We start from the raw sequence: 23273 nt of genomic DNA on the forward strand, positions 1-23273 counted from the left end.
TTTCTCTTTCCTCCAGGTCATGCTGCCAGCGCTGCTTCTCAGGCAAGCTCCCAGCCGGACTACACGATGGCCTGGGCAGAGTATTACAGACAGCAGGCCGCCTACTATGGGCAGACACTAGGGCAGGCACAGGCCCACAGCCAGGTGTGTATTCGCCCTCTGCTGTTACCCTGGGTGTGGGGAGAGCCTTGGAGTGGTGCAGTGAAGCACAGAGGTGTTTTGTGGCTGGAGAAGTCAGGAGTCGCTCAGTGCTACCATTGCGTTATCTCAGCATCAGACTGACTTCCCTGTGCAGGGTGGATTTGTGGGGGGGACTGGGAGGCTGTCGGTTTATTTCCCCTAAGGGCTTTTTGCTCCTGATCCCCAAGCCGTTCTGTGGCTGTCGGTGGGATTTCAGCACAGTGAACGACAGCTTGAGGCCGGCAGGACGGAGCAGCGCTGTCCTGGTGGGCAGTTTGCCTTTTCTCTGGCAAGCTTGGTGCTTTTGGGTCTGGGCATGGCTGGGGAGCACCTGCCTGATGGAGGGGGAGCAGAACCTTGCCTTGGTGGCACTGCAGCAGGGAGAGCCATGGGCTGGGCTCAGTGTGGTGCTGGGGGTGGCTGGCAGAGGGGTGCTGGGTGCCGTGCTGACGTGCCGTGTCCCTGTGCCCACAGGAGCAGTAGAACAACGCCCTCACGGCCATCGTCGCTACTTGGTTTCTCCCTCGGAATCATTGTGGAAGAAAACCTTTTTGTAACAGAGGTTTCTAGATTTGCAACGTTTTGATGAAGACTTTTCTGTTTGTTTGTGAAACACTAGCTGTAGGATAATCCGTACTGAACTTTTCTAAGAATCAGGAGCAATTAGTAACGTACTAAACTTACGGACATGCTGGTAATTTTGTTTCTAAATTTGTACAAAACAGCAAAAAAAAACAACAAAAAAAAACAACAACAACAAACAACCATAAACACAAAACCCTCCGGGATCCCCTTTGGACGGAGCCGGGGGAGCTGCAGCTCCAGCAGCGCACATTGGAGCTGTGACATTTCAACGCGTGCGGCCGCTGTTCTCCAGCTGGGGTTGGTTGGGTGGTTTATTTTTCTTTCTTTCTTTCTTTCTTTTTTTTCTCCCCTTCCTTTCCCCCCCATTTCTCCTCTCCTTTTCATTTTGGAACCTTTTCTGTCGCAGCAGAAAGAGTGGCTTGGAAGTCTTAGGCGATGTGTAACGAATCCGAATTGAAAACAAAAAAAAAAAGAGGAAAAAGAGGAAAAAAAAAAAAAAGAAAAAAAAAAAAGGATTTTAAACAGTATTTAAATATTCTTAAATATGTAAATTCATTAAATGTTTTACTTCTCGTTTTCTTGCATCTTTGATTTTTATTGCATTATGGTTTTTTGTAAGGAAGAGCAGTGCTGTGTGCTGTCATGGTGTGAGTTCTGCGCTGTGCCCTCGGCTCCATGCTGGGCTCTGAGGAAGGGGAACAGGAACACAGGGGGGGCTTTTTGGGAGCCTCCTCCTCCCCATCCTGTGGCCACGGCTGCGTTGGTGGAGCTGAGACCTCCAAGCTCAATGGGAAAAAAAAGAAAAAAAGAAAAAAAAAAAAGAAAAGAAACCTTCCTGTATGCTCTCAGAAATATAAATACTGTTATTTTTAATATGAAAGTGGATCTGCTATTGTGAGAACCTTTTAACAAACACTGTGGAGGCGCAAAGCCCTATCAGAGGTAGTAAAACTATTTTTTAATTCCAAGGTGGGTTTGGTTCAGTTCTGTTTTTATTTTGGCTTTTTTTGTTTTTTGTTTTTTTTTTTTTTTGGTTCCTTTTAAATATTTTCCTATCTAATATTGTCAGATTGCCTAGAGAGAAATGAATCTAGTATTAACCTCCGTACGCTGAATGATGTTGATTTAATAAAAGAGATGCTATGACCTGCGCTGTCGGCTGCAGTTCCTTGTACAGATAACTGTGTTCTTAAAGGAGGAGCAGAATCCAAGCTGGGTTTTGCCTTTGGAGTTCCCTGCAGGACGCTCCCTTCTGCACTGCACCCCAGCTGCCCTTCTGTTCTGCCCCTGTTGTCCCTTACCATTGCGATGTCTGACTGTAAAGAAACCGGCGCCGCGCGATGCTGAGGTTTAAAACAGAGAAAAAACACACAAAAAAAGACCCCAAAAGCTGATGTTCCTTCCATTGGACTGGCAGTTGCCTTTTACACTCTATGTAATAAAATCTCCACAAGGCGGCTTGTGGGCGAAGCAGTGCCTGTGCTGTGCTGCGTGGGGGGGAGCAGAGCCCATCTGCGGGGCTGAGAGCCGGAAGGACAGAGAGCTGAGGAGTCTCTCAATGCACCTCCAGAGAATCGAGGGAGACAGTGAGCGATGGGATGGTAAAAGCCGCTCGGAAAGAGGGGAGAGGGGGGAAAAAAGGGCTGGAGGAGGGCTTGGGGCTGCTGCTGGGAATTGGGAGCGGGCATTACCGAGAAGACTTCCTTCTAATTCATCTTCCGAGCTCTGTGCCAAAACAGCATTTGGCATGGTTCACAGGGAGCAATTGTGTGATAATGAACCCTAAGGTGTCCCTTAATTGAAGACTGAGTATTACGGATTGTGCCAATGGTCGTAAATGGCGCAGGATTGTGGGAGGATGCATTTTCTTAAATGTATCTGTAAGTACAGATTAGAGAGTCTCCCCAGTGAAATGCCCATACTATAAATTATGGAAATATCTCTTTCTGATGCAACCTTTTATTGAGGGGGTGGGGCGGCGAAACAAATAGTTTGCGAGGCTTTGAAATTTGGCCTGTCATTAAGATGGTGCCTGCAAAGCTGGGTTTTCATCAGCAGTCTGGTGTCCTGGCAAGCTAAAGTGCTCAAAATGTTCCCAACTTCAGCAATTTGTTTTCCATTACCGCCGCCCGCTTGGGGCGCAGGGGCTGCTGCCGTCGAAGCTCTGCTCTGCAAAGCGCTGGGGCTGGAGCTGCTGGGTGCCCCATCGCCTCTATGGGGCCCAGGGCCGTGGGTGCTGATACTGGGCGTGATGGGAAGGGAGAACCTCAAGGCAACGGGAGAATCCCAATGCGATGGGAGAGCAGCCATTGGTGTGAGAACCCAGACGCAATGGGAGATGCTCAGTGCGATGGCAGGTCCCTGATGTGCTGGGACGCCCTTGGTGTGCTGCAGGTCCATGGCGGCGCCTGTCGCTCTGAGGGCTGTGACTGAGGGGAGCCCTGCAGCCTAGGAGCTGCCACGGTGCCTTCATGGTTCCTCCAGGAGGGAGCAGCCTCCTGCTCGGCTCTGCACGGCTGTAATCTCCAAAATGAAGTGGATTTAAGCTCTGATGGGATTCTCATGGAGGAAGGGGGTTCTGCACTGCGCTGTGGGCGGAAGGTTTGGGAGCGGGAGGCGCTGGGCAGAGCTCAGAGCCCTGGGTTTGCAGCCACGCAGATGCTGCTCTATATTGGGCACCTCGATAGGCGTGGGGCTATTTTGAGAGCAGAAGGCAGGCTACTAAAACACCTGCTTTAATTTTGCATGATTCCAGAACAAACTGCACCGTGGCCATCGCGAGTTGCACTGAAATGATGATCGAAGCAGACAGCAGGCACAGAACTTCATTTTTTGCTTGAGCACTTGAACGGGGCATCGATCGGAGCAGCGCTGTGCCTGCAGGAAGGTGGGTGGGAGGGGTGGCTGCTCCCAGCCTCGCTTTCCTGCACCCAGAGCCGTTTTCCCACTGCAGCTCCGGGGCTCAGTGACCCAAAGGCGCACGGTGAGGTGCAGGGGCAGGTACTGTGAGCTCGGCACATCTTCCCAGCCTTCCCCTTATCATTGAGGAAATCCTATTTCAAGGCCGCTCTAAAGCAGCCTCTGATCTCTGCGCTGCCTCTAATCCCGGCCGGCCGGGTGCAGGTGCTGCGGGGTGGGGATTAGCGGTGCCGTCCCTTTGTGCGAGCCATCACTCAGCACTCCGTGCCCAGAGCTGCTCCCAGGGCTGGGGCCAATGGACAGGGAACGTGAAGTCGGTCCTGCGGTGAGCAGAGGCCGTCGCTCTGTTTGTTTTGCAGAGAATGGGGCCGACAAAGGCTTTGGGGCTGACGAGCTCTCGTTGCCGTTGTCACCCAGCCCTGCCTGCGCCGCGTGGCCCCACAGCCCAACCCTGCTCACAGCCAACGATGGGCACGTGGTGGTGGAACGTGGGTGAGAGGGTGGTGAGATGCAGAACTTTGTGATGGGATGGGAGAGGGGGGGAGAGAGGGGGGGGTATGGATGGGGTGCAGGAGGTGTTGATGGGGTGAAGGATGCGGTGGCGGGATGGAGAGGTGGTGGTGGGATGCATGGCATGATGTTGTGCTGTGCAGGAGAGACAGTGGTGGGACACGACTGCCCTGTCCTCAGCTCACAGATGGAGGGCAGGACACAGGCAGCAATTTTCCACCTCTCCAGTCCCAAACCCTCTTTGGTCCTTCCTGTAACCTCGATCTATGGGGAGCACCCTCAGCACCCAGCCCTGGGATGGGGTCCATACACGCTCCCTGTTCTGGGGCAGCTCTGGCTGCAGGGTCCCACTCCCCAGCAGCCTCGTGATGTGCCACAATCGCCCCTCATCTGCAGCCACCTGAGCTGTGCTGAGCGCTGGGATGGAGCCGGGAGTGCACAGATGGGCTCTTTCCTTCCCTGTTTGCTTTTGTGTACCGTGATCTCATCAAAATAATCCAGGAGTTACTACTTAAAAAAAAAAAAAAAAAAAAAAAAAAGGGGGAAAAAAGAGACAAGAAATGAAGCTGGAGCAGCAGGGAGAGCACTCAGCACCTCCCTCCACAGCTCCGCTGCCTCCCACAGAGAGAAACGAGGTAAAGAATGCCCCGAAGCTCCTTCAAGCAGTGCGATCAGCCCGGCTCCGGGCGCTGTGCTGGAGGCTCTCTGCATTCTGAGCCCCCTCGGGACCCAACCATCGCTGGCCCTGCTCGGGGACGCCCCGAACCCAGCCAGAGGAAAGGCTGAGCGAGGGCACGGTGAGGCTGCTCAGCTCCATCCCACAGATGCGGCACTTTGGGGACGGCCGCTTCGGAGCTCCCTACGGGGGAAGAGAAGTGGGGGACACGCGTGGCTGCCCAGCACGAGGCGTGCGCCCCCAAGGACACCCCCGGATGGCCCCATCGCACGGCCACGGGGCGGCACGGAGGGCTGGGTGTCCCCGACCCCCTCCTGTCCCCATCCGCGGGCGCTGCGGACACGGGGAACATTTGGGCGCATTCCCATAACCGAGTGCTGCCAACTGCTGCCTCGCAGGGCCGCAGCCCCTCTCCAGCGCCGCTGTTTGCTTTGCAGCCCCCTTAGCCCCTATTGAGGCTTTTCAGCCCCGGCCCCTTCAGAGGGTTGAAGTAGGTAGAACCTGAGGAAGAGGCTATTTTCCTCCCTCCCTTTTGAGCCCTGCCTTGTGCCCAAAAGGCCCCCTTGTTTCACGCGTGCCAGTCACCTGGCTGGGCCCCCGGCCCCTTTCTCTCCCAGCCTCCCTTTTCTTTCTCCTTTCTCTCTTTTGACTTTTCCAGGAGCCCTCGCTCTCCAAACGAGCTTCAGATTGGATCCAGATTGAGGTCCCTTTGTCTTTCAAGGGTTGTACTAAGCTAATTAAATGTGATCCCAACAAATAAACGCCGATCTCCCCATTACATTCAGGCCTGCCTTTCAGGCAGCACCGGGCGGCCCCTCGCCCCCGCCCGCTGCGCGCAGGGTCCCCCTCATTGAGTCCCGGCCATTGAAAGCACTGCCAGGATTTCTTTTGTGCCGGGGGTCTCCGAGCCCTTTTTCCATCAGAAAAGACCCCCAAACAGCAGCTCGGCCTTTGTGAGTTTGCAAGCAAACGCCAAAGAAAAGCCCCCTGAATGCTTTAATAAATGACACATTTAGCAACTTCGGAGGCGCCTGGCTCCTGCGGCAGCCGCAGGGGTGCGGTGATCCCTCCTGCCCCGGCTCCCGCAGGGTGCGATGATCCCTCCTGCCCCCCTCCTTTCCCTCGGCTCCGGCCTATTTGCGGCGCGGGGTGGTTCAGGGGATGCGGCCGCTGCACCTGAGCCGCTCGCAGCCCCGCTCCCGCCGCCCTCTGCCCGCAGCTCGGAGCCGTCGATGGGGTCGGACGCGCTGCGCCACGCCGGCGTGGGGCACCGGGACGGCGGGCAGCGGGGAGGGCACCGCCCGGCTCTCGTCGTTGCGGAGCTTTTCGGCTCGGAGCCCGCGTGTCCCTTCTACCGCTAATGGTGGTAAATCCAAAATCGTCTTTAATGATTTTTCGCCCCCGCTGCACCGGCTGGGGGGCCGCGCCGGACTTTTCTCAGCTCAACTAATATCTTTTTAATGACTTTGGGAGGGGGCAGAGCCGTGCCCTAGAGCCTGGATTGCTCCAAACAGATGTTGGGGCAGAGGGAGGGGGATGCTCTTCGCTGCCAGGGACTTTCTTCTTAGAGTTCAAACGAGAGGGGAGCTTTCAATCACCGCTAAAAATGTATTTCTCCCCACTGAACAATGGGCTCCTTTCTGCGCCCGGGGGGGGAACTGCGCTGCGCTCGCGTTTCTGGAGCGGGAGAGGAGAGAAACCGGAGGTTTTAGGGCAGGAAAACTCCGCTCCGAGAAGGGCTCCTCGCCGCGCCGCTCGTTTCGTAGCTCCGCGTCCCGCTTGCATTCGCTCTATCCTTCAAAAATCAAAACGAAAACAAACCCGCACGCGCCTCCGTGCAGCGGCACAACGACGGCGGCGATGGGGAAGCGGCAGCGATCCGCCCCGCTTCTGCCGCCCGCAGCCGCGCAGCGATGCGCGGATCCGACGCCGGGAGCGGCCGCGATCCCCGCTTATCCCGCAGCCCCGGAGCGGTCGGCAGCCGCGGCCCCACAAGAGTTAAATTTTAAAGCAAATCAAATTCCCATTGGCCACTGTATATTATCTCAGCAGTCTTCATTTGATACCTCTTTAATACAGAAAGGAGCTTTTCAAACCCCTTTTCTCTCTTTTCTCCCCGCCACTCTTTAAGAGCAATAAATGTTCAACTGCAATAACTATAAATCAATCTCAGCTCTGTTCAAATCCTATTCATGCGGAGGGCTGGAAGAGGGGAGAGAGCTCCCCCCTCCCCCCCGCCCCCCAAAAAGCAGCTGCTGGGCTCTAATCTCCTTTCTTGCACTGTCATTCACCCTCATTTTTCCTCCATCACCCCATCCCTGCAATCTTTTCTTGTTTTGCTTTTCTTTTCTCTCTTTGCTGCATTATGATCCCATGTCTCCCCTCATCAGACCCCAACCTTGTCCAGATCCTGACCATCCCCTTGTAGGCTGTGAAAGAAAAGAAGAGTCCATGGATGTCAAATTGGTCTCAAAAAGACCATGAAAGATTGATTTGCTCCACTTTTCTTCTGCCTGACATTATTTCTGAGGGTCCTGAATGGGAAACCAGAAAGTCTGGGACTGGAATAAAGATGTTCTCTCTGTAAGGGGGAGACGGGGGGGAAAAATGCCCATTTACTCCTGGCCCATCAACCCTGCAAAACAGAGCAAAAGAAAAGAGGACTGTGGCTATTCAAAGTCAGACCAATATGTACACCTCCCAACAATATGCCAATATACTGAGGGCTTCTCTATTAACACCCATGAATATTAAAGTGCTCACTAAACGCTCAGAAGGAACTTTGGGAATATACACATGAAAATACAAGCGGCATTGTGCGGGGCTCGGAACAATGGGGCGGCGATAATGGCCCTTCTCTATTAACAGCCATGAATATTAAACTTGTTTCCTCCTAAATGTTAAAAAGGAGGGATAGCTGCGATATTAAAAAAGAGAAACGAGAAGGGAGGGCGGCGGCGGGGGGGGGGTGGGGGGGAGGGCAAAGCACCTACGGTGGGGAAAAAGGTTTGGGAAACAGCTGGGGATATTTAAAACCCAGCACAAAACGGGAGGATTTTTTTTTTTCCTCCCACCTTTTTCCTTCCCCCCACCCCGAACCCCCAACTCGAGGGTTTTGGGGGAGGAGGGAGAAGGGGGGACAGCGTTTTGTCGCGGGACGACGAGAGAGGCGATGCGGTGCGGTGCGGGATGGAGCGCGGGGACTGCGCGTCCGCGGCGGCGGAGCGGCTCCACCTGATGCGCTGTGCGCGGAGCTGCCGCTCTCTTCGGAGCCCAGAAACCCGAAAATCAACCCGTTTGTGCGTGCATTAAAACCAGCCCCGAGCCCTGGAAGGTTGCGAACCTTCCTGCCCTAAGGGAGCGTTGCCTTTTTTTTTTTTCCGAGGAAGCGCATTCTGTAATCAACATTTTGGGTGGGTTTCTGACATTCGCGCATCTTCTTGGTGAGATGAATGGCAAGAAGCGGTCGCACCTGGGCTGTAGCAGCGCTCCCCGTGCCGCCCTGCGCGGAGAGAGCAGCCCGTCGGGCTCACCCCGCTAAAGCCGCCGGGGGCTGCGGGGTCCCGGTGAGTCTGGGGGCGGCCCCGGCTCTTTGCGGGGCTCGGAATATCGGATCCGGCTCTGCTGGGTGAATCTGGGGGTCCGTCCTCTTCTCCCCCCGCCTCCCGGCCCTTTGCAGCCCCTCGTCCCCATGAAAATCAAAAGAACGGGGCTGCGGAGAGGGCTCTAAGCTCCGACACAGCGGGATCGGGTTTAAATCCAGGGAAGATTAACCCTTTGCTGAGCCGGCACGGAGCCCCGGGGGAGGGAGGGCAGCGCTGCTTCTGTGGGGACCGCTCTGTCACTCTGTGGGGACAAATGTGCCACCCTGGGGCCAGCGGTGGCTGCGAAGCGCCCGGGGCTCGGAGGGAGCGGAGGTCGCCGTAGGGGACGGGAATAATTTTGGGTTCAGACGTAGGGGTGCTGCGGACACAGAGTCCCGGAGATGGGGACCCGGTTGAGTTCCGCGGCGCCTGCCCGGTCTCTGCCCTGGGGACGCGGGGTTTGGGACCCGCTTGTCGCAGCCGGGGGAGCCGATCCCGGTACGGGGCTGCCGGCCACCCGCGTTTAGGGAACGGACCCCAGTGCTCGGGGTTCCGGGCTGGCGCCAAGCTCCGCACGTCTCCCCGAGTCCGCTCCCAGGAACCGCCGTCGAGGGCGGACGGGACCGCGTGGATCCGGTCCGCCGGAGCTCTGCCCGTTACCCCCGCGGCGTCGGGGGCCGAACGGCTCGGAGAAGCGGTGTGTGGCGGCTTCGGGGAGGCGGATTTCGTTGTGGAGCTCCGCGGCCCCAAAGAGCAGCGTTTTGTCCCCGGAACGAGCTCCGGGGCCGGCTGGGAGACGCCGAGGGCGAAGCGGAGCAGTCGGAGCGAGCGGTGCCCGACGGGGCGGGCGGGCAGGAGGGGGTGCGGGGGGGTGCCGAGCCGGTGCGTGTGTGCGTGTTTGTGTGTGTGTGTGTGTGTGTGTGTGTGTGGATGTGGATGTGTGTATGCGGCTGTGTGTGCCGTGTCCCTCCCTCCAGCCACCCCACCCCCGGGAGGGGAGGGATGGAGGGGAGGGGGGCTCCGACGGCTCGCCTCGCTCCGGCAGCCCCAGTCGCTCCTCCAACGTCAGGGAGGTCATTAATAACCAATTAGGAGGGTCAATGAAGCTCATATATAGGCGGGCGGGAGCCGCCGAGCCGCACGGAGCCCGGCCGCCCGCCTCGCCCCCATGATGGGCTCGGTGCTGCCCGCCGAAGCCCTGGTGCTGAAGCCCGGCCTGAAGCCGCAGGGGCTCTCCCTGGCCGAGGTGATCACGTCCGACATCCTGCACAGCTTCCTCTACGGCCGCTGGAGGAACGTGCTGGGCGAGCAGCTCTTCGAGGAGAAGAGCAGCCCCAAGACCGCCTTCACGGCCGAAGTGCTGGCGCAGTCCTTCTCCGGAGGTGAGTCGCGGCCCCGCTCCCCCGGGTGTGTCACAGCGGCTGACGGCGAAAGAAGGGCTTTAAATTCATGTGGTTAACTCGGGCTTGACCTGAGAAAGTTCCCACTTAAACCGCGGGGGTGGGGGCCGGGGCTCCGTCCCCGCCGCATTCAGCCCCGCACAATGTCCCTTCTCGCGGCCCCGCTCCCTTTTCCCCCTCTCGGATTTCTGTTCCTCTCTTAATTTACCATGAAGGCTAATTCCATTTCCATTCACGATATGTCAACCATCTCATCTCCCCATTTTGTAAGAGGAATTCCTGGGCCCTTTTAAACAAGCCCTCGCGCCATTCAGCCGCAATGTACCGCTACAGCATTCCTAAAGGACTAATGAATTTAGAATTAGCAATTTCTTTCGAGTTGAGTTTAATGAATGCAGATCACTTTAACAGCGTGACAAATTGCTGGATGGGCCGAAATAGACACCATTTAACCCCCTTTCCCAGCCCCGCTCCCTGCCCAGCCCGGGCCGCTGTTCCCAGGTACCGCTTAATGCCCTGAGGGATCCGGTACCGCTTTGGAGGGGCGCGGCAGGGCGTCGACAGGGCTCAGCCCGGGGCCAGGGGCACAAAGCAGCGCTTTGTGGGTGCTCCGTGGGCTGGGGAGGGCTGGGGGGCCCCGTTCTGACCGCGCTCCCGTCGCCGCAGAGGTGCAGAAGCTCTCCAGCCTGGTGCTGCCGTCGGAAGTGATCATCGCTCAGAGCTCCATCCCCGGGGAAGGGCTCGGCATCTTCTCCAAGACGTGGATCAAGGCCGGCACCGAGATGGGGCCGTTCACGGGCAGGGTGATCTCGCCGGAGCACGTGGACCTGTGCAAGAACAACAACCTGATGTGGGAGGTAACGGTCCCGCAGGACGCGGGGTGGCGGCGCTCCGACCTGTGCTTCGTGAGCCCTTCCCCGTGCCTCAGTTTTCCCCAGCCTCCCCCAGGGCAGGAGCTCCGGAGCGCAGCCCTCGGGGTGTCCCCATGCCGCACCGCTTTGTCACCTCCCGCCCTGTCCTTCCACAGAGCTGATGCTCCCGGCTGGCCGCTCCCCGCCGCGATCCCAGCGACACAATGGCTCTGCCGCATCCCTGCTTTGTCCCAGCCCTGCAGCGGTGCTGTGGGTTTTGGGGTGATGTGAGCAGCCGGGGCGCTGCGGCTGCAGGGAGCGTTTTGCTCCCATTTCCACTTTCACTCAGCCCCAGACTCGCACTTCTTGTTACGACTGCCTCACGCACGCAAAGCTCGCCTCACTTCTGCCGCTGCCCCACAAAGCATAGCCCACAAGGACTGGCTCTGGCAGGTGCCTTCCTCCTTCACGCAGGGACAGATCTCCCCGAGGTGCTGGCGGCGCACCGAGCGGCCCTTTGGGGGCCACAGAACAGATGCGGGGAGCTGGGCTGCCAGGCTGTGCCCGGCCGGCTCCGCTGTGACGCGCGTCCTGCGCCGCGAGGCTCCGCCATCCTCAGCCCGGCGGCCGCATCTCCCCGAGGTCTCAGCCCCGAGGCCGTGCTGGCTTTGGGGACATTATCTCAGAGCATCCCCTGGCGCTGGGGCTGTGGGAAGGGCTTGGCTCGCTGCAGGCAGCGCCGCTACAGCCCTGTGCTCCCCTCCCAGGTCTTCAACGAGGACGGCACGGTGCGGTACTTCATTGATGCCAGCCAGGAGGACCATCGCAGCTGGATGACCTACATCAAGTGTGCCCGCAACGAGCAGGAGCAGAACCTGGAGGTGGTGCAGATCGGGAACAGCATCTTCTATAAAGCCATTGAGGTATGTGGGTGCAGAGATCCCACCCTGCTGACCTTCCCTTGTTTTTGGGGCTGCTGCTGGACCGCTTGTGGGAGCACCCTGGCACCCAGACATATGGGGTAACGCCATGCATGGGCTCTGGGGAGGCAACAAAGCTCTGTTCCCTCTGTTCCCTCTTGGCGGATGCACCGATGCGTGCTGTGCAGAGGGAGAGCAAACGCTGAGCAGGCTCACTTTGGAGCACAACATCTGAACAATCCCTGCAATCCCAGCACTGTTTGTCACCCTGTGGGCAGGAGCAGAATTCCCGTGCTGTATCGAGAGACAGGATTGAGTGTAGAACACCAACCCAAGCTGGGGGCTTCTGTGAAATCCAGGTGAAGGCTGCGCTCCGCTCTGCAGCTTTTACCCGGAGGTCACCACGGCTCTGGCAGTAAATGCATCCCCATGAACCACTGCTGCTGCAGTGAAGGGTGATGGCATCACAGGGATGTCACCAAGCAACTGTGTGGGTTGGAGAGGTGGGAAAGGGGCAGCTCCGTCTCACCCCACTGCTGCTGGGAGGCTGTCTTGGCTGGGCAGGAGCACGGGCAGCCGCCCATCCCATGAGCAGGGGCTCCTGAGAGTCAGCTGCTCTGTGGGTAGCAGTGCAGCACTGAGGCAGCACCCCAGGGATAGAAGCAGTGGGGTGGAGAGGAGCTCCGAGCTGCTCTCCCTGTTCTGCACATCCCTTTGCAGGCTTTTGCTGTGCCCAGCTTTAGGTCCTGATGCTCCTGCGGGCAGCTGGTGTAGCGTTAGCGGCATTAGCTCAGTTTGTTTTGATTCTTACATCATGCAAAGAAGCAAAATAATTCCAGGCAACATCCATGCAGTTGGGAGCACACCGTGTTTGTCATCCTGCACAGACCTCACCCTGCCCAGCTGATGGGGTGGGTGGGTGGTGATGTGCAGGGTGTGAGCAGGGGCTTTGCACAGCCATAACCATCCGAGCGCAGGGGCTGCCGAGTTTAATTCCCTGTGCTGAGAGCTCTGAGCTCTGTGCGGAGGGGATGTGGGGACAGGAGGTGCTGCTGTGCTGCTGCCATCAGGGCATGGTAGTAACTGGTAGCGGCTGCTGGCTCCAACTGCGTGAGGTTTGTGCACCAAAAAGAGAAGAAAAAACAGGAGGGGGTTTGGTTTTCCTTCTGAAAGGAAAACTCTGCTCGCTAATCCCTTAACTCAGAGCCACACAAATGAAATATGGTGGGGCACAGAGGTGTTGCTGCAGCTCTAAGGTGACAAATCATTTTTAGGGGGGCTTCTGGTGCAATTTGGCATTCCTATTTTCATGCGTTTTTTGCCCGTTCCCACTCATCCTTCCCAGTTTGCTTCTCCCATTCCGTTCCTTGCCAATTCTAAATTGTTGCTGTTGGAAAACGCAGCGAGGGTGGTGAGGTTGGCCTCAGGTTGGAAAGCCGTGAGGCGCCGTGGTGGCTCGGCTCCGGGCTGTGTGCAGGTGGATGCACTGCTGTGGGTGTGTGCCAGCCCCAGCAGAGCGCACACATCCACATGGACATGCACACACCTGATCCTGTGTGTGTGTGTGTGTGTGTGTGTGTGTGCTTCTTGAAAATCTTTCTAGCAATATTTCTTTCTATTAAAAAGAACTCATTTTCTGTTAAAAAGAAAATGACGGCGAGGAACAGCACTGGTTTGGGATGGGAAGCGATGGCCTCATCTCTCAGATTCTGTAACCATAGTCAAGTCCACATGCTGAAATGTGAACATATGGAGCCAAAGCACCGCTGCTTTCAGGTGCTTAAAATCAGGCACTTCAACAGTGCTACGGCGACCTGACTTTCAATTCTGCTTCGTAGGGAAAAATGCTTTTCCTGAACTCTGTGTATGGGAAGCAAACCTCTGAAACTCAGTATTCTCTAAATTAGATCCTAATAATGCTAGGGACCTGCAAGGGGAAAAGATATGTATTTTTGTAGGGTGGTGTTGCTGTGAGCATTGCCTTATGCGGCTGCTGTGGTGTGAGACATCCATGCTCTGGCCATGGCTGTGCTGCAGGGGCTGCTCGGGCGCTGCTCCTGGCAGCTCTCACTGCAGTGCGGAACCAGAACCCAAACATCAAGGGTGGGAGGAGTGCTGTCATCCCATAGGAACAGGAGCAGTGCTGATAGAAAAGCCCTTCCTGCTCTCCGCTTGGGCTGGTGCAGGCAATGGGGCTTTGGAAGAGGCAGCATCTCACGCCTGGACCACGCTCTCCTGCAGCAGCCGCTGGGATCTCGGCTGGTTCCCTACGCTGGCCGAGCCCAAGGCTGCATCTGCATTTCCACCTGAATTTCTACTGCTGGGGAATGACCCTGCTGGGGTGGGAGATGCTGCTGTGTCCAGCTGCAGACAGTGCCAAGGGCTCCATGCAGAGCACTGCGTATGGCACCATGTCCGATCTCTGTGTCATTGCTCCTTGCTGCGGTCTGTGGGCACACGGTAGCTTATTTCTCCATGTCTGTATGTGCTGTGCCACACCTCCATCTCCTTCAGCTATGGGAATCTGTGCCCCACTGCTGCTCCTTTTCCTGCTCCTGGACCTGGGGAAGACCGAGGTGCAGCTCAGTGCCATCAGTACACAGTGCTGAGTGATGCCATCACTGTCAATGTGATCAGCGCCATGCCTGGCCCACGGCCTGGGGAGTGCTGGGGGCATTCAGCAGTGCTGATGGCAGTGGGACCTTGCAGGAATCTGAAACGACTGGCTGAGGATGTGGGTAGAGCTGCTTGGTGTGCCACCCCAACACCCCCATCTGTGTTCCTTCTCCAGATGATTCCTCCGGATCAAGAGCTGCTGGTCTGGTATGGGAACTCGCACAACACCTTCCTGGGCATCCCAGGTGTCCCAGGGCTGGAAGAGGAGCAGAAGAAGAACAAACATGGTAGGTGACAGCAAAAACAGCCATGTTATTCCCTGCTCACCCCATCCCCAGCTTTGTGGCCAGGGTGGGTATGGGGCAGGGACTCACAGCTCTCTGAGGGCAAGCATACGGATCTCTGAGCAGCACAGCATGTCCCATGGACACGCAGCTCTCCATATCCCCACGATCCTACAGAAAGGAGCTGGTCAGCTTCACCCGTAAGACAGAGCTCATCTCCCCCAAAACAGAGCCTGCAGTTTGAGCAGATCCCTGGTGATTTGGGATCCCTCGGTGTCAGCGTGCCCATGGCTGGGGTTGTGCCAGCAGCCACTGCCTGACCCAGTGTGGAGCTGCCAGGCAGGGAGGAAGGAGCCCCAACATGCTGTGAGGTGCCGGGATGCGCTCTTCTATTTCCCTGCTCTGCATTTAACGGCGCAAACCCTTCTTTCTCCACAAAGCCAGTGCAGGAGGCTTTGGCACTCTGCCTGTCTCAGCAGCTCCCATGGGCAGGCAGTGGAGCTCCTGAGCCCTTTGGGGAATGCTGCGCGCTGAACCGAGTCCCCAAAGGGCTCTGAGCGAGCCCCAAAGCGCAGCCCAGCAGGGCTGGGGGAGAAGCTGGGGCTGAAGCAGGTCTGTTACAGCCGCAGATCCCCGCTGACAGCTCCTCATCGCCTTCCTGCGTCACCACCGCTGTGGGTGCGGCGTGCAGCTGGGGCACGGGGCAGTTACTTATGGCTTGGGAATGGGGTGAGCCCACAGGGCACTGCCTGACCGCTCCCCCTTGTTGCTCCCAGAGGACTTCCACGCAGTGGAGACAGGAGCCAGCACCACGGGCCGCATGCGCTGCGTCATCTGCCACCGCGGCTTCAACTCCCGCAGCAACCTGCGCTCCCACATGCGCATCCACACCCTGGACAAGCCTTTCGTGTGCCGCTTCTGCAACCGTCGCTTCAGCCAGTCCTCCACCCTCCGTAACCACGTCCGCTTGCACACCGGTGAGCGGCCCTACAAGTGCCAGGTTTGCCAAAGTGCCTACTCCCAGCTCGCCGGGCTGCGGGCGCACCAGAAAAGTGCCCGTCATCGGCCCCCCAACGCCTCCCTGCAGGCTCACTCGCCCGCCCTGCCCGTTCCCCATCCCGCCTCCCTGGCCCATCACATCCCCACCATGGTGCTGTGAGCCCTGGAATGGCAGCAGCACGCTTCTGGATGGCCGCTGCCTGCAGGCAAAGACTGGCACTGAGATGTGCGAGGAACTGGGAGCCTGTGGCAGAGAGGGGGGCAGAGGCAGGGCTGCTCTACGTGCTGAATCGCCTTGGCAGTATCACCATTTCCAGGGGGTTAAGTGGGAAGGGAGCGTGGGAGGGCACGGCAGGATGTCCCGTGTGGATTTGCTGGTGCATTCGGCGCTGGAGCTGCACCTGGACGAGTCACTGTTCTACAGATAATTTGATAGGAGGAAAAATTGCTCTTGTCCCTTCTCCTCTGTGCCAGTGAGTGCCCAGCAGGGAGACTGGCACAGCCCTGCTGCTGCCATCGGCTTTGTCTATGGCAGCTCTTCCCAAGAGACAGATTTCTCTCCCTGGCAGTCCCACTTCAGCCAAGTTGGGTTTTCCTCCCAGTCCCTGTAGCAACAGCTGTGCCCTGGGGTTTGTCTGCAGGTGCCGTGGTGGAGGGGGTGAGATGAGAGCCACCAAGGGACGGAACGCCTCCCCTGTGCGGGAGGCTGAGAGAGGCTGTGAGGCAGCCGAGGTCAGGCTGGACGGGGCTCTGAGCACCGCCGGAGCTGCGGGTGTCCCTGTTCACTGCAGGGAGGTGGACCAGACGGCTTTTAGGGGTCTCTTCCGACTCAAACGGTGCAATGACAGCCCAGCAGCCGATAGGGCGCCCCGCATTGCTCCCCGCAGCCCTGATGGAGCGCTCAGCTGGGACTTCTGCTGCCCTCTGCAGTCCCGCACAGCCCGGAGCAGCTCTGTACCATAACGCTAGGAAGGTGTTCCGCTATTCGTTATAAGTCTGAGGTGTATAAAGTTCTCACAAACTGTGTTTTACTTCCAGAAAAAAAAAAAAAAAAAAGAAAAAAAGAAAAAAAAAAGGAAAAAAAAAAAAAAAACCGTCACTTTAACTTTGTAAATATTTATGTAAAACATTATTTACAAAACTTTGATATTATATATTATTTGATTGTATATGCACACGGTGTAAATACATTTGTACCTCTCTCTTGTACTCTAAATAAAACCGACTCGGGACGTTTATCGTGTAACGGGCGGCTGCGAGGGGGGAGCGGAGGGCGGAAAATCACGGAGCACCAACCCCAGAAATCAGGGCAGGGACTCTGCTCCCGGCTGCCCGAATCGTCGTCCCCTTTTCCTCACGTCGGTACGAAGTGCCTCAGTTTCCCTTGAGAGAGCGATGGAGACGCTCCGCCCGCACTAAACGCGCCCTGCCCCCCCCCCCCCCCCCCCCATCTCCCTGCCAGGATCCAAAATGGCCGCCCCGCACCCAGCCGATATATCTCTCGCTGAGGCCCTCACTCAAGATGGCGGCACCCACGCGTCAAGTGCGCTTTTGCCCGCAGTCAAGATGGCGGCCGGAAGGCACGTGTAAATGGGGGGCGCCGGCGCCCTGCTGCCCGCACCCAAGATGGCGGCGGTGGCCATGCGGCTGCCGGTGATCCGCAAGGCGGTGGGGCCGAGCGGGCGGCGGAGCGGCGAGAAGCACCTGGTGGTGCCCGGAGACACCATCACTACGGACACGGGATACATGAGGTGGGGACGGCGGCAGCGGGGATGCGGTGAGGGGACGAGGCAGGCCGCTCTTGGGCTCTCCTTACACGTCCGTTCTGTCTGCAGGGGCCACGGCACCTACGTGGACGAGGAGAAGCTCGTCGCCTCGGTGGCCGGCGCTGTGGAGAGAGTGAACAAGCTGGTGTGCGTCACGCCGCTGAAGACCAGGTGAGCTGAGGGCTGGGCTGCCCGTGGGGGTTGAGGAAAGGGCCGTGTAATGCTGTGCTCTGTCCCACCGCCAGGTACAACGGCGAGGTCGGAGACATCGTGGTCGGGAGGATCACGGAGGTGAGGATCCGGGAGGGCCCAGGAGAGCGTCATGAGGTCCAACAAAGCCAAGAGCGAGATCTTGCAGCCCAGAGAGCAAACCGTGTCATGGGCTGCATCCGGTGCAGTGCGACCAGCGGGGCAGGGAGGTGGTCCTGCCCTCTGGTGAGACTTCACCTGGAGCACTGCGATCTGATGGGGCATCCTCAGTGCAGGAGAGACACGGATCTGTTGGAGCACGTCCAGAGGGCTGCAAAAACGATCCAAGGGATGGAACACCTCCCTGTGAGGACAGGCTGAGAGTTGGGGCTGTGCAGCACAGACAAGAGATGGCTCTGGGGAGAGCTGAGAGAGGCCTGTCAGTATCTAAAGGGGCTGTAAGAAAGAAGGGACGGATTTTTTACTAGGGTCTGTTGTGATAGGTCAAGGAGAAATGGTTTCAATCTAAACAGGGGAGATTTACATTCAGTATAAGGTCTTTTACAATAAGGGCAGTGAGGTACTGGCACAAGTTTCTCAGGGTGGTGATGGTTGCCCCATACTTGCAGACACCCAGGGTCAGAGCTGGACAGGGCTCTGTGCACATGAGGGACCTGCAGATGTCCCTGTTCATTGCAGGGAGTTGTGCCAGATGGCTTTTAAGGATCCCTTCCAACTGAAACAATGCTGTGATTCTCTGACAGCCCCTGCTGCACTGGCTGGTAATTTCTTGTGGCTGTCATGGTGCATTGCTGTACAGCTGTGTGACTTCCCACGCTGCTGACGAGGTTTTGTTCATATTCTGAGTGTACATTAACATCAGTTTTCTTCTCCAGGTTCAGCAGAAACGATGGAAAGTGGAAACCAATTCCAGGCTGGATTCAGTCCTGTTGTTGTCATCTATGAATTTACCTGGTGGGGAACTGGTGAGTGCAATTTGTGCAGAGAAGTTCCAAATTGCTGCCTTCTGCGGCAGGGCAGGATGCCTTGGATGATCCTTCCTTCGTGTAGCTGTTAATTAATGTTTTCTCATTCTACGTGACGTGTAACTTTTCTTGCATTGTCCTCTTCAGAGAAGGAGATCAGCGGAAGACGAGCTTGCAATGAGGGACTATCTGCAGGAAGGGGACCTCATCAGTGTATCCTTGCACTGCTTGTACTCAGAAGAGTTGAGGGGCATGGGGGGGGACAGCCAGGCCTCAGCCAAGCAGGAAGAGCTCACTGCTTGGGCAGCTGGTGGCTGTTGGCACAGGGCAGCAGGAGGAAGTGTGTTTCCTTAAGAGGCACTGACAGGCAGAGGTGCAGTCTGTGTTTTCTGATGGGGCTGTATCGCTGCACACCAGGAGTCTGAAATATGGGAAGGTAAGTCGCTCAAAAGCCTAATTTTTTGCCAGGTAGATTGCATGAGTGTCTAACCCTGGTGCTTGGAAGTCTGTTAGGAGGTCAGACCTTTGTTAAATACAGTGCAATTCTATCCATGTCAGTAGAATTTCTTTGAATTTATATCGAGATGGCAGCAGGATGGGGCTTTGGGGGGAGATCTTTAAGGAAAAAAAAGCTCTGGAGTAGAGCATGATGTACCCATGTCAGTAAGTTAGGAAGAATTTTAGCTCCTGTGTGGGAGCTCAGAGCAGAGTTCCTCAATGCAGACAGAATGCCCTCTGAACTGCTGCTGTTCCTCTCCAAACTTATTGCGTGAATCTGTTTCTCCCACCAGTTGAGCTCTGAGGAGAAAAATCTTCTAGCTCGAACTTTATCACTCTTCTTCTGCAGGCCATTGTCCCCAGGGCTTGCTTCTCACTCCAGGGCTCTATTTTAGGCTTTATGCAGTTGGCATTTATCTCTGTTTTTGCGCATTGAAATAAGCCAAGGGGCCACTGGAGCGTAGGCTGCAGTTGGGATTACCAGACCGAGGGTATTAGCACTTAAAAGATGAAAGCAAAATGTGCTTTTTGCACAAAGGGTGAAGGACAGGGACTGGATTAAGGGGGAAAGTGTTCTGCTAAATTGGGCCTCTCAGTCCTCATTTTTCTGCAGGATGGTTGATGTCTAGTTACAATCAAGATATTATTAACATTTGTCCTAAGCACTGAGAGTATTCTTCATCTTCAAAGGACTGCAGAGGCATTAGCTAATCCTCCCAGCACTCCCAGAGGCAAGCAGGTTTTATATTCACTGTTTCACGGGAAACGATGTTAAATTGACTGGTTCCTAGACCAGGAGTGCAGTGTATGTCGGTGACTGGTTATTACCTGTGGCAGCACATTGTCTCTCATGCTGAGTCTCATGGTCTCTTCTTCAGCTTGGCCAGGGTGTGCTTGTTCAGGTCTCGCCCTCCCTTGTGAAACGCCAGAAGACTCACTTCCATGACTTGCCCTGTGGTGCATCTGTGATCCTCGGTAACAACGGTTTCATCTGGATCTACCCAACTCCAGAACAGAAAGATGAAGAAGCAGGGGGCTTTACAACCAACTTAGAGGTGAGGGGACAGGGAAAATGATGAGCTGTGTTCTACCAGTGGCGTTTTGCTAGTTGTGATCCAAGAGACATGTGAATCACTTAAGATGTTCAAGAAGTGGTATTGGATTTGTGGCAAAATGTTTATTTTCCAGAAGGCTTGCATTATTTCCCTGTGTATTCATCTCTGTTCCTCTGTCCTTCCTCAGCCAGTTCCCCTGTCTGACCGGGAGGTGATCTCACGGCTCCGAAACTGCATTGTGGCTCTGGTTACTCAGAAGTTGATGCTCTTTGACACTAGCATCCTGTATTGCTATGAGGCATCCCTTCCTCATCAGGTACCAAAACCAGTGCTGTTTACTTTATTCCACAGCGTGGGAAGGGATTGGGAAGGCTGAATCTGCCGCTGTTGAAGTCAGTAAGTTACATGGTGGGGCTTCCTTTTGTCCTTCCAAAAGATCTGTAGTGACAATATGAACTTCTGCTCTCATGCATGACGTAAATTGCCTTGGACATGTGTGATATCATGGTAGAACTGGAAGAATCACAGAGAAAAGGTGTGCAGCAAGAGCTCCAACTGGGGGAGCCTTGCAGTCAGTGCAGAATGGCCTTCAGTTAAGGCTTTTAGCCTTTCCTTTGATTTCTTATGGTCTTTATAAGAGGTGTTAGCCCAAAGTTATCTTCAAGTGCAATGCTAGTAACTTCTCTTCGGTGCCAATGTGACTTTTCTTTCCATTCCAGATCAAGGACATTCTGAAACCAGAGGTGATGGAGGAGATTGTTCTGGAAACCCGACAGAAGTTGCTGGATCTAGAGGGGTAGTGCTACAAGAGGTCACTTTAAAATCCCCACCATGGCAGCTTTTGGTTCTCAGTACTTTTTTTTAATCAGTGTTCCAGTCACCAGTGTCCATTCCACACTTCAGAAACTCCCACAATTGGTCATTTAAACTCCTTGAATATCTCCTGAGCCCTTTTAGTACAATAGTACTAAATAGTACTTAAGTACAATAGCCTTTTAGTGCAGCAGCCTGGGAAATAGATACCTGACCTTTATGAAGACACAGATGCAATTGGGACATATCTCATGACACTTGTTGCTGTGTATAGTGCTCCTGAACTTCTAGGAAGTTAGGGAGGAGGGGATGTGTTTTGTGCTTGGCTTCTTTCTCCCCAGAGGCTTTTAAAATGGTTTTGATTTTCCTTCATTATGACACAGATCTGCCAATCTGTCCTTAGACTCAGAATTGTGTGGGTTTTTTTTTTTCTTTTTTGAGACTTCACAAGTATGAGTCCTTAGACTATTTTGAGCCATGTTTTGTGTGTTTGTTGTTCATGGCTTCTGTGTCCTAAGGGTTTGAGTTCGGACGTGGCTGTCCAGATGGGCCAGGTAGCCATGGGTGAGCAGTGCCTTCTCAGTCTCTTTATCCTGCTGGTCCCTTTTATATTTGTGATGTGGTGAGCTCTTTATCTGAGGAGGCTCTGGTGTTGTTTTCTATGAAATGCTTTACATTTCAATAAAGTTCTTGTAATTTAAATAGTCATTGGTGCGTGCCTTGGCTTTTCTTGCTCTCAAATTTGGTCTAGGCAGAGAACTACAGCTGGCTTGAAGTTTTCTTCTACCAGGAGACTTAAATAAACTGTCCTCTTGCCTCCTCTTTAGTTGTTCTTCAGCCTTTTCACGCTGTTCACCTTCTTCTTCACCAAGTTTTCCATGTGGGGTGAGTAAGTAGATTATCTGGCACTGTTCATAGTGGCTTTCTCTCAAGATTTCTTTGCAGGAAAGGTGTGTCATGCAGCTTTGTTAGGGGAGAAAGGGGAGCCCAGCAGACATTGGCCAGGTGGCCACATCCGCAGGGCAGTGCACTCCACACTGCACTCCATCACCTGCCTTCCCTGCCTCAGAACGGATGCGATGTTTTTGTTTCAGTATCCTTTCAGATCTCTGGTATTAGCTGTATTAGAGCTGTTTGTATGTGATGTGTGTAATTTTTTATTAGAGCTGCATGCACTTCTGTGCTGTACTTTGTTAGAAACTGAAAAAGCAAAAAGTCTGCCCTAATTATCCCCGTGTCTAGTTGTGGCATTTCAAATTTTCGTCTTGCCTTGCATCTTCTAAAGGAAGAAAACTGCTCAACCTGGAAACTAGAAATACCCTTGCTTGCTTCTCATCTGGTTTAGACTGCTCTGCCTGTGGTTAAGAGTAAGCACTAGGTGGCACCTTTGGATCGTGTTTGTAGTAATCTTCAGCAGCTCTGCTTCATTTCCTTCCAAAAAACAAGGGCTGGGTGTTTGCCACCAATGCTGCTGCCTAAATACCAGAGCATTATGGAGCTCAGTGGCTGAGGACAAGCAAGGACACAGGTAATCCATTCTGCTGCTGCAAGACTCAAACTTCACTCCATGCCGCCTCTATAAAATAGCACTTAAATTTCCAAGGATGTGTTGGTGGACTGTCCCATGCAAGGTCCAGGAACTGTTATTTCTGAGTGTTGGGAAGATTCCCTAGGAAGTGAGGATGTGATTGTTTTCACAAGATGATCTGGAAAGGCTGAGGACTGAAGCTGGATGGTGACACTGTCAGGTCTGTGTGTGAGGCTGGTATCAGCATTACCCACATTTGTGTGGGCAGGAACATCACAAAGAGAAAAAAGCTTTAGCAGACTGTAGGCTCTCATGCCAGCACTTCCCAGCATGAACAACTTTGGTTGCTTGTGCTCGATAAATGAATATTCAACTTGAGAAACAATGAGCTCAAGGTCTAGACTGCTTCAGCTGCTCAATGCCTTGAGGATATGAGTACGTGACTCATCCAGCTCCTGGCACTTTTGTTCTTTGACCTAAGAGTTGGAGCACCAGCAGGAAAGATTTGCTTATTCATCATTTCTGAACTATGGGGGTGACGGTGCTGATGCTTTTCTCCACGGCCACGAGGGGTCATTGCTGTTCTCTGCAAATTCAGCCGGGGCCGTGCAATGCCCAGAGCTAAATCCTCCAACAGGGCTTCAGCGCGGGCATTGCTGGCAGTTCCTGCAGCTCCATCTAGCGCAGCTTTGCAAACCAGCGGCTAAAGAGATGGGAGGGAGAAACTTCCCGAGCAGTTTCGAAGGAATCTAAGAGAAGTTCCTACCCAGCAGTCATTTACTGTTAATGTGATTGAAGCCCTGTGGGTTTGTCTCAGATAAACAGTGAGAGCTGCAGTGCTCATCCACTTCACAAGCTGAGGCTCATAGTATCCATAGAGGCTTTATAGCAAATGGCTTTTCCCCATTGCTTAC

General features: G+C 55.0%; 3 protein-coding genes across 6 annotated transcripts in view; all 3 read left to right on the forward strand.

Moving 5' to 3' along the window:
• Window positions 1-1916, forward strand: part of FUBP3 (far upstream element binding protein 3) — a 35777-nt gene extending 33861 nt beyond the window's left edge. For all 4 annotated transcript variants that reach the window (XM_048966008.1, XM_048966011.1, XM_048966009.1 and 1 more), the window contains 2 exons: window positions 17-144; window positions 655-1916. In XM_048966008.1, coding sequence (XP_048821965.1) covers window positions 17-144; window positions 655-663 — 137 coding nt within the window. In that variant the 3' untranslated portion in view covers window positions 664-1916. The remainder of the gene's footprint in view (window positions 1-16; window positions 145-654) is intronic.
• Window positions 1917-9622: 7706 nt separating this feature from the next.
• PRDM12 (PR/SET domain 12) lies at window positions 9623-16529 on the forward strand. Its single transcript, XM_048966171.1, has 5 exons — window positions 9623-9836; window positions 10521-10711; window positions 11473-11628; window positions 14417-14528; window positions 15302-16529. The coding sequence occupies exons 1-5, from the start codon at window positions 9623-9625 to the stop codon at window positions 15682-15684; spliced, it is 1056 nt and encodes a 351-aa protein (XP_048822128.1). The 3' UTR covers window positions 15685-16529.
• A 516-nt stretch (window positions 16530-17045) lies between these two features.
• EXOSC2 (exosome component 2) lies at window positions 17046-21539 on the forward strand. Its single transcript, XM_048965748.1, has 9 exons — window positions 17046-17275; window positions 17360-17461; window positions 17536-17581; window positions 18376-18465; window positions 18613-18678; window positions 18833-18901; window positions 19842-20018; window positions 20206-20334; window positions 20738-21539. Exons 1-9 carry the CDS (start codon window positions 17115-17117, stop codon window positions 20816-20818), a joined length of 921 nt encoding a protein of 306 aa, XP_048821705.1. The 5' UTR covers window positions 17046-17114; the 3' UTR covers window positions 20819-21539.
• Window positions 21540-23273: the final 1734 nt, after the last annotated feature.

Source organism: Lagopus muta, chromosome 19, assembly GCF_023343835.1.
Source record: "Lagopus muta isolate bLagMut1 chromosome 19, bLagMut1 primary, whole genome shotgun sequence".
Taxonomy (NCBI): Eukaryota; Metazoa; Chordata; class Aves; order Galliformes; family Phasianidae; genus Lagopus; species Lagopus muta.

Bases quoted from the DNA above. Each gene is read 5' to 3' on its own strand.
- PRDM12 (XM_048966171.1), top strand. From the start codon at position 9,623: ATGATGGGCTCGGTGCTGCCCGCCGAAGCCCTGGTGCTGAAGCCCGGC. The intron at 11,629-14,416 runs GTATGTGGGTGC...TTCCTTCTCCAG, and splicing joins TCTTCTATAAAGCCATTGAG to ATGATTCCTCCGGATCAAGA. The intron at 14,529-15,301 runs GTAGGTGACAGC...TGTTGCTCCCAG, and splicing joins GCAGAAGAAGAACAAACATG to AGGACTTCCACGCAGTGGAG.
- EXOSC2 (XM_048965748.1), top strand. From the start codon at position 17,115: ATGGGGGGCGCCGGCGCCCTGCTGCCCGCACCCAAGATGGCGGCGGTG. The intron at 17,462-17,535 runs GTGAGCTGAGGG...TCCCACCGCCAG, and splicing joins GTCACGCCGCTGAAGACCAG to GTACAACGGCGAGGTCGGAG. The intron at 18,902-19,841 runs GTAAGTCGCTCA...TCTCTTCTTCAG, and splicing joins GGAGTCTGAAATATGGGAAG to CTTGGCCAGGGTGTGCTTGT.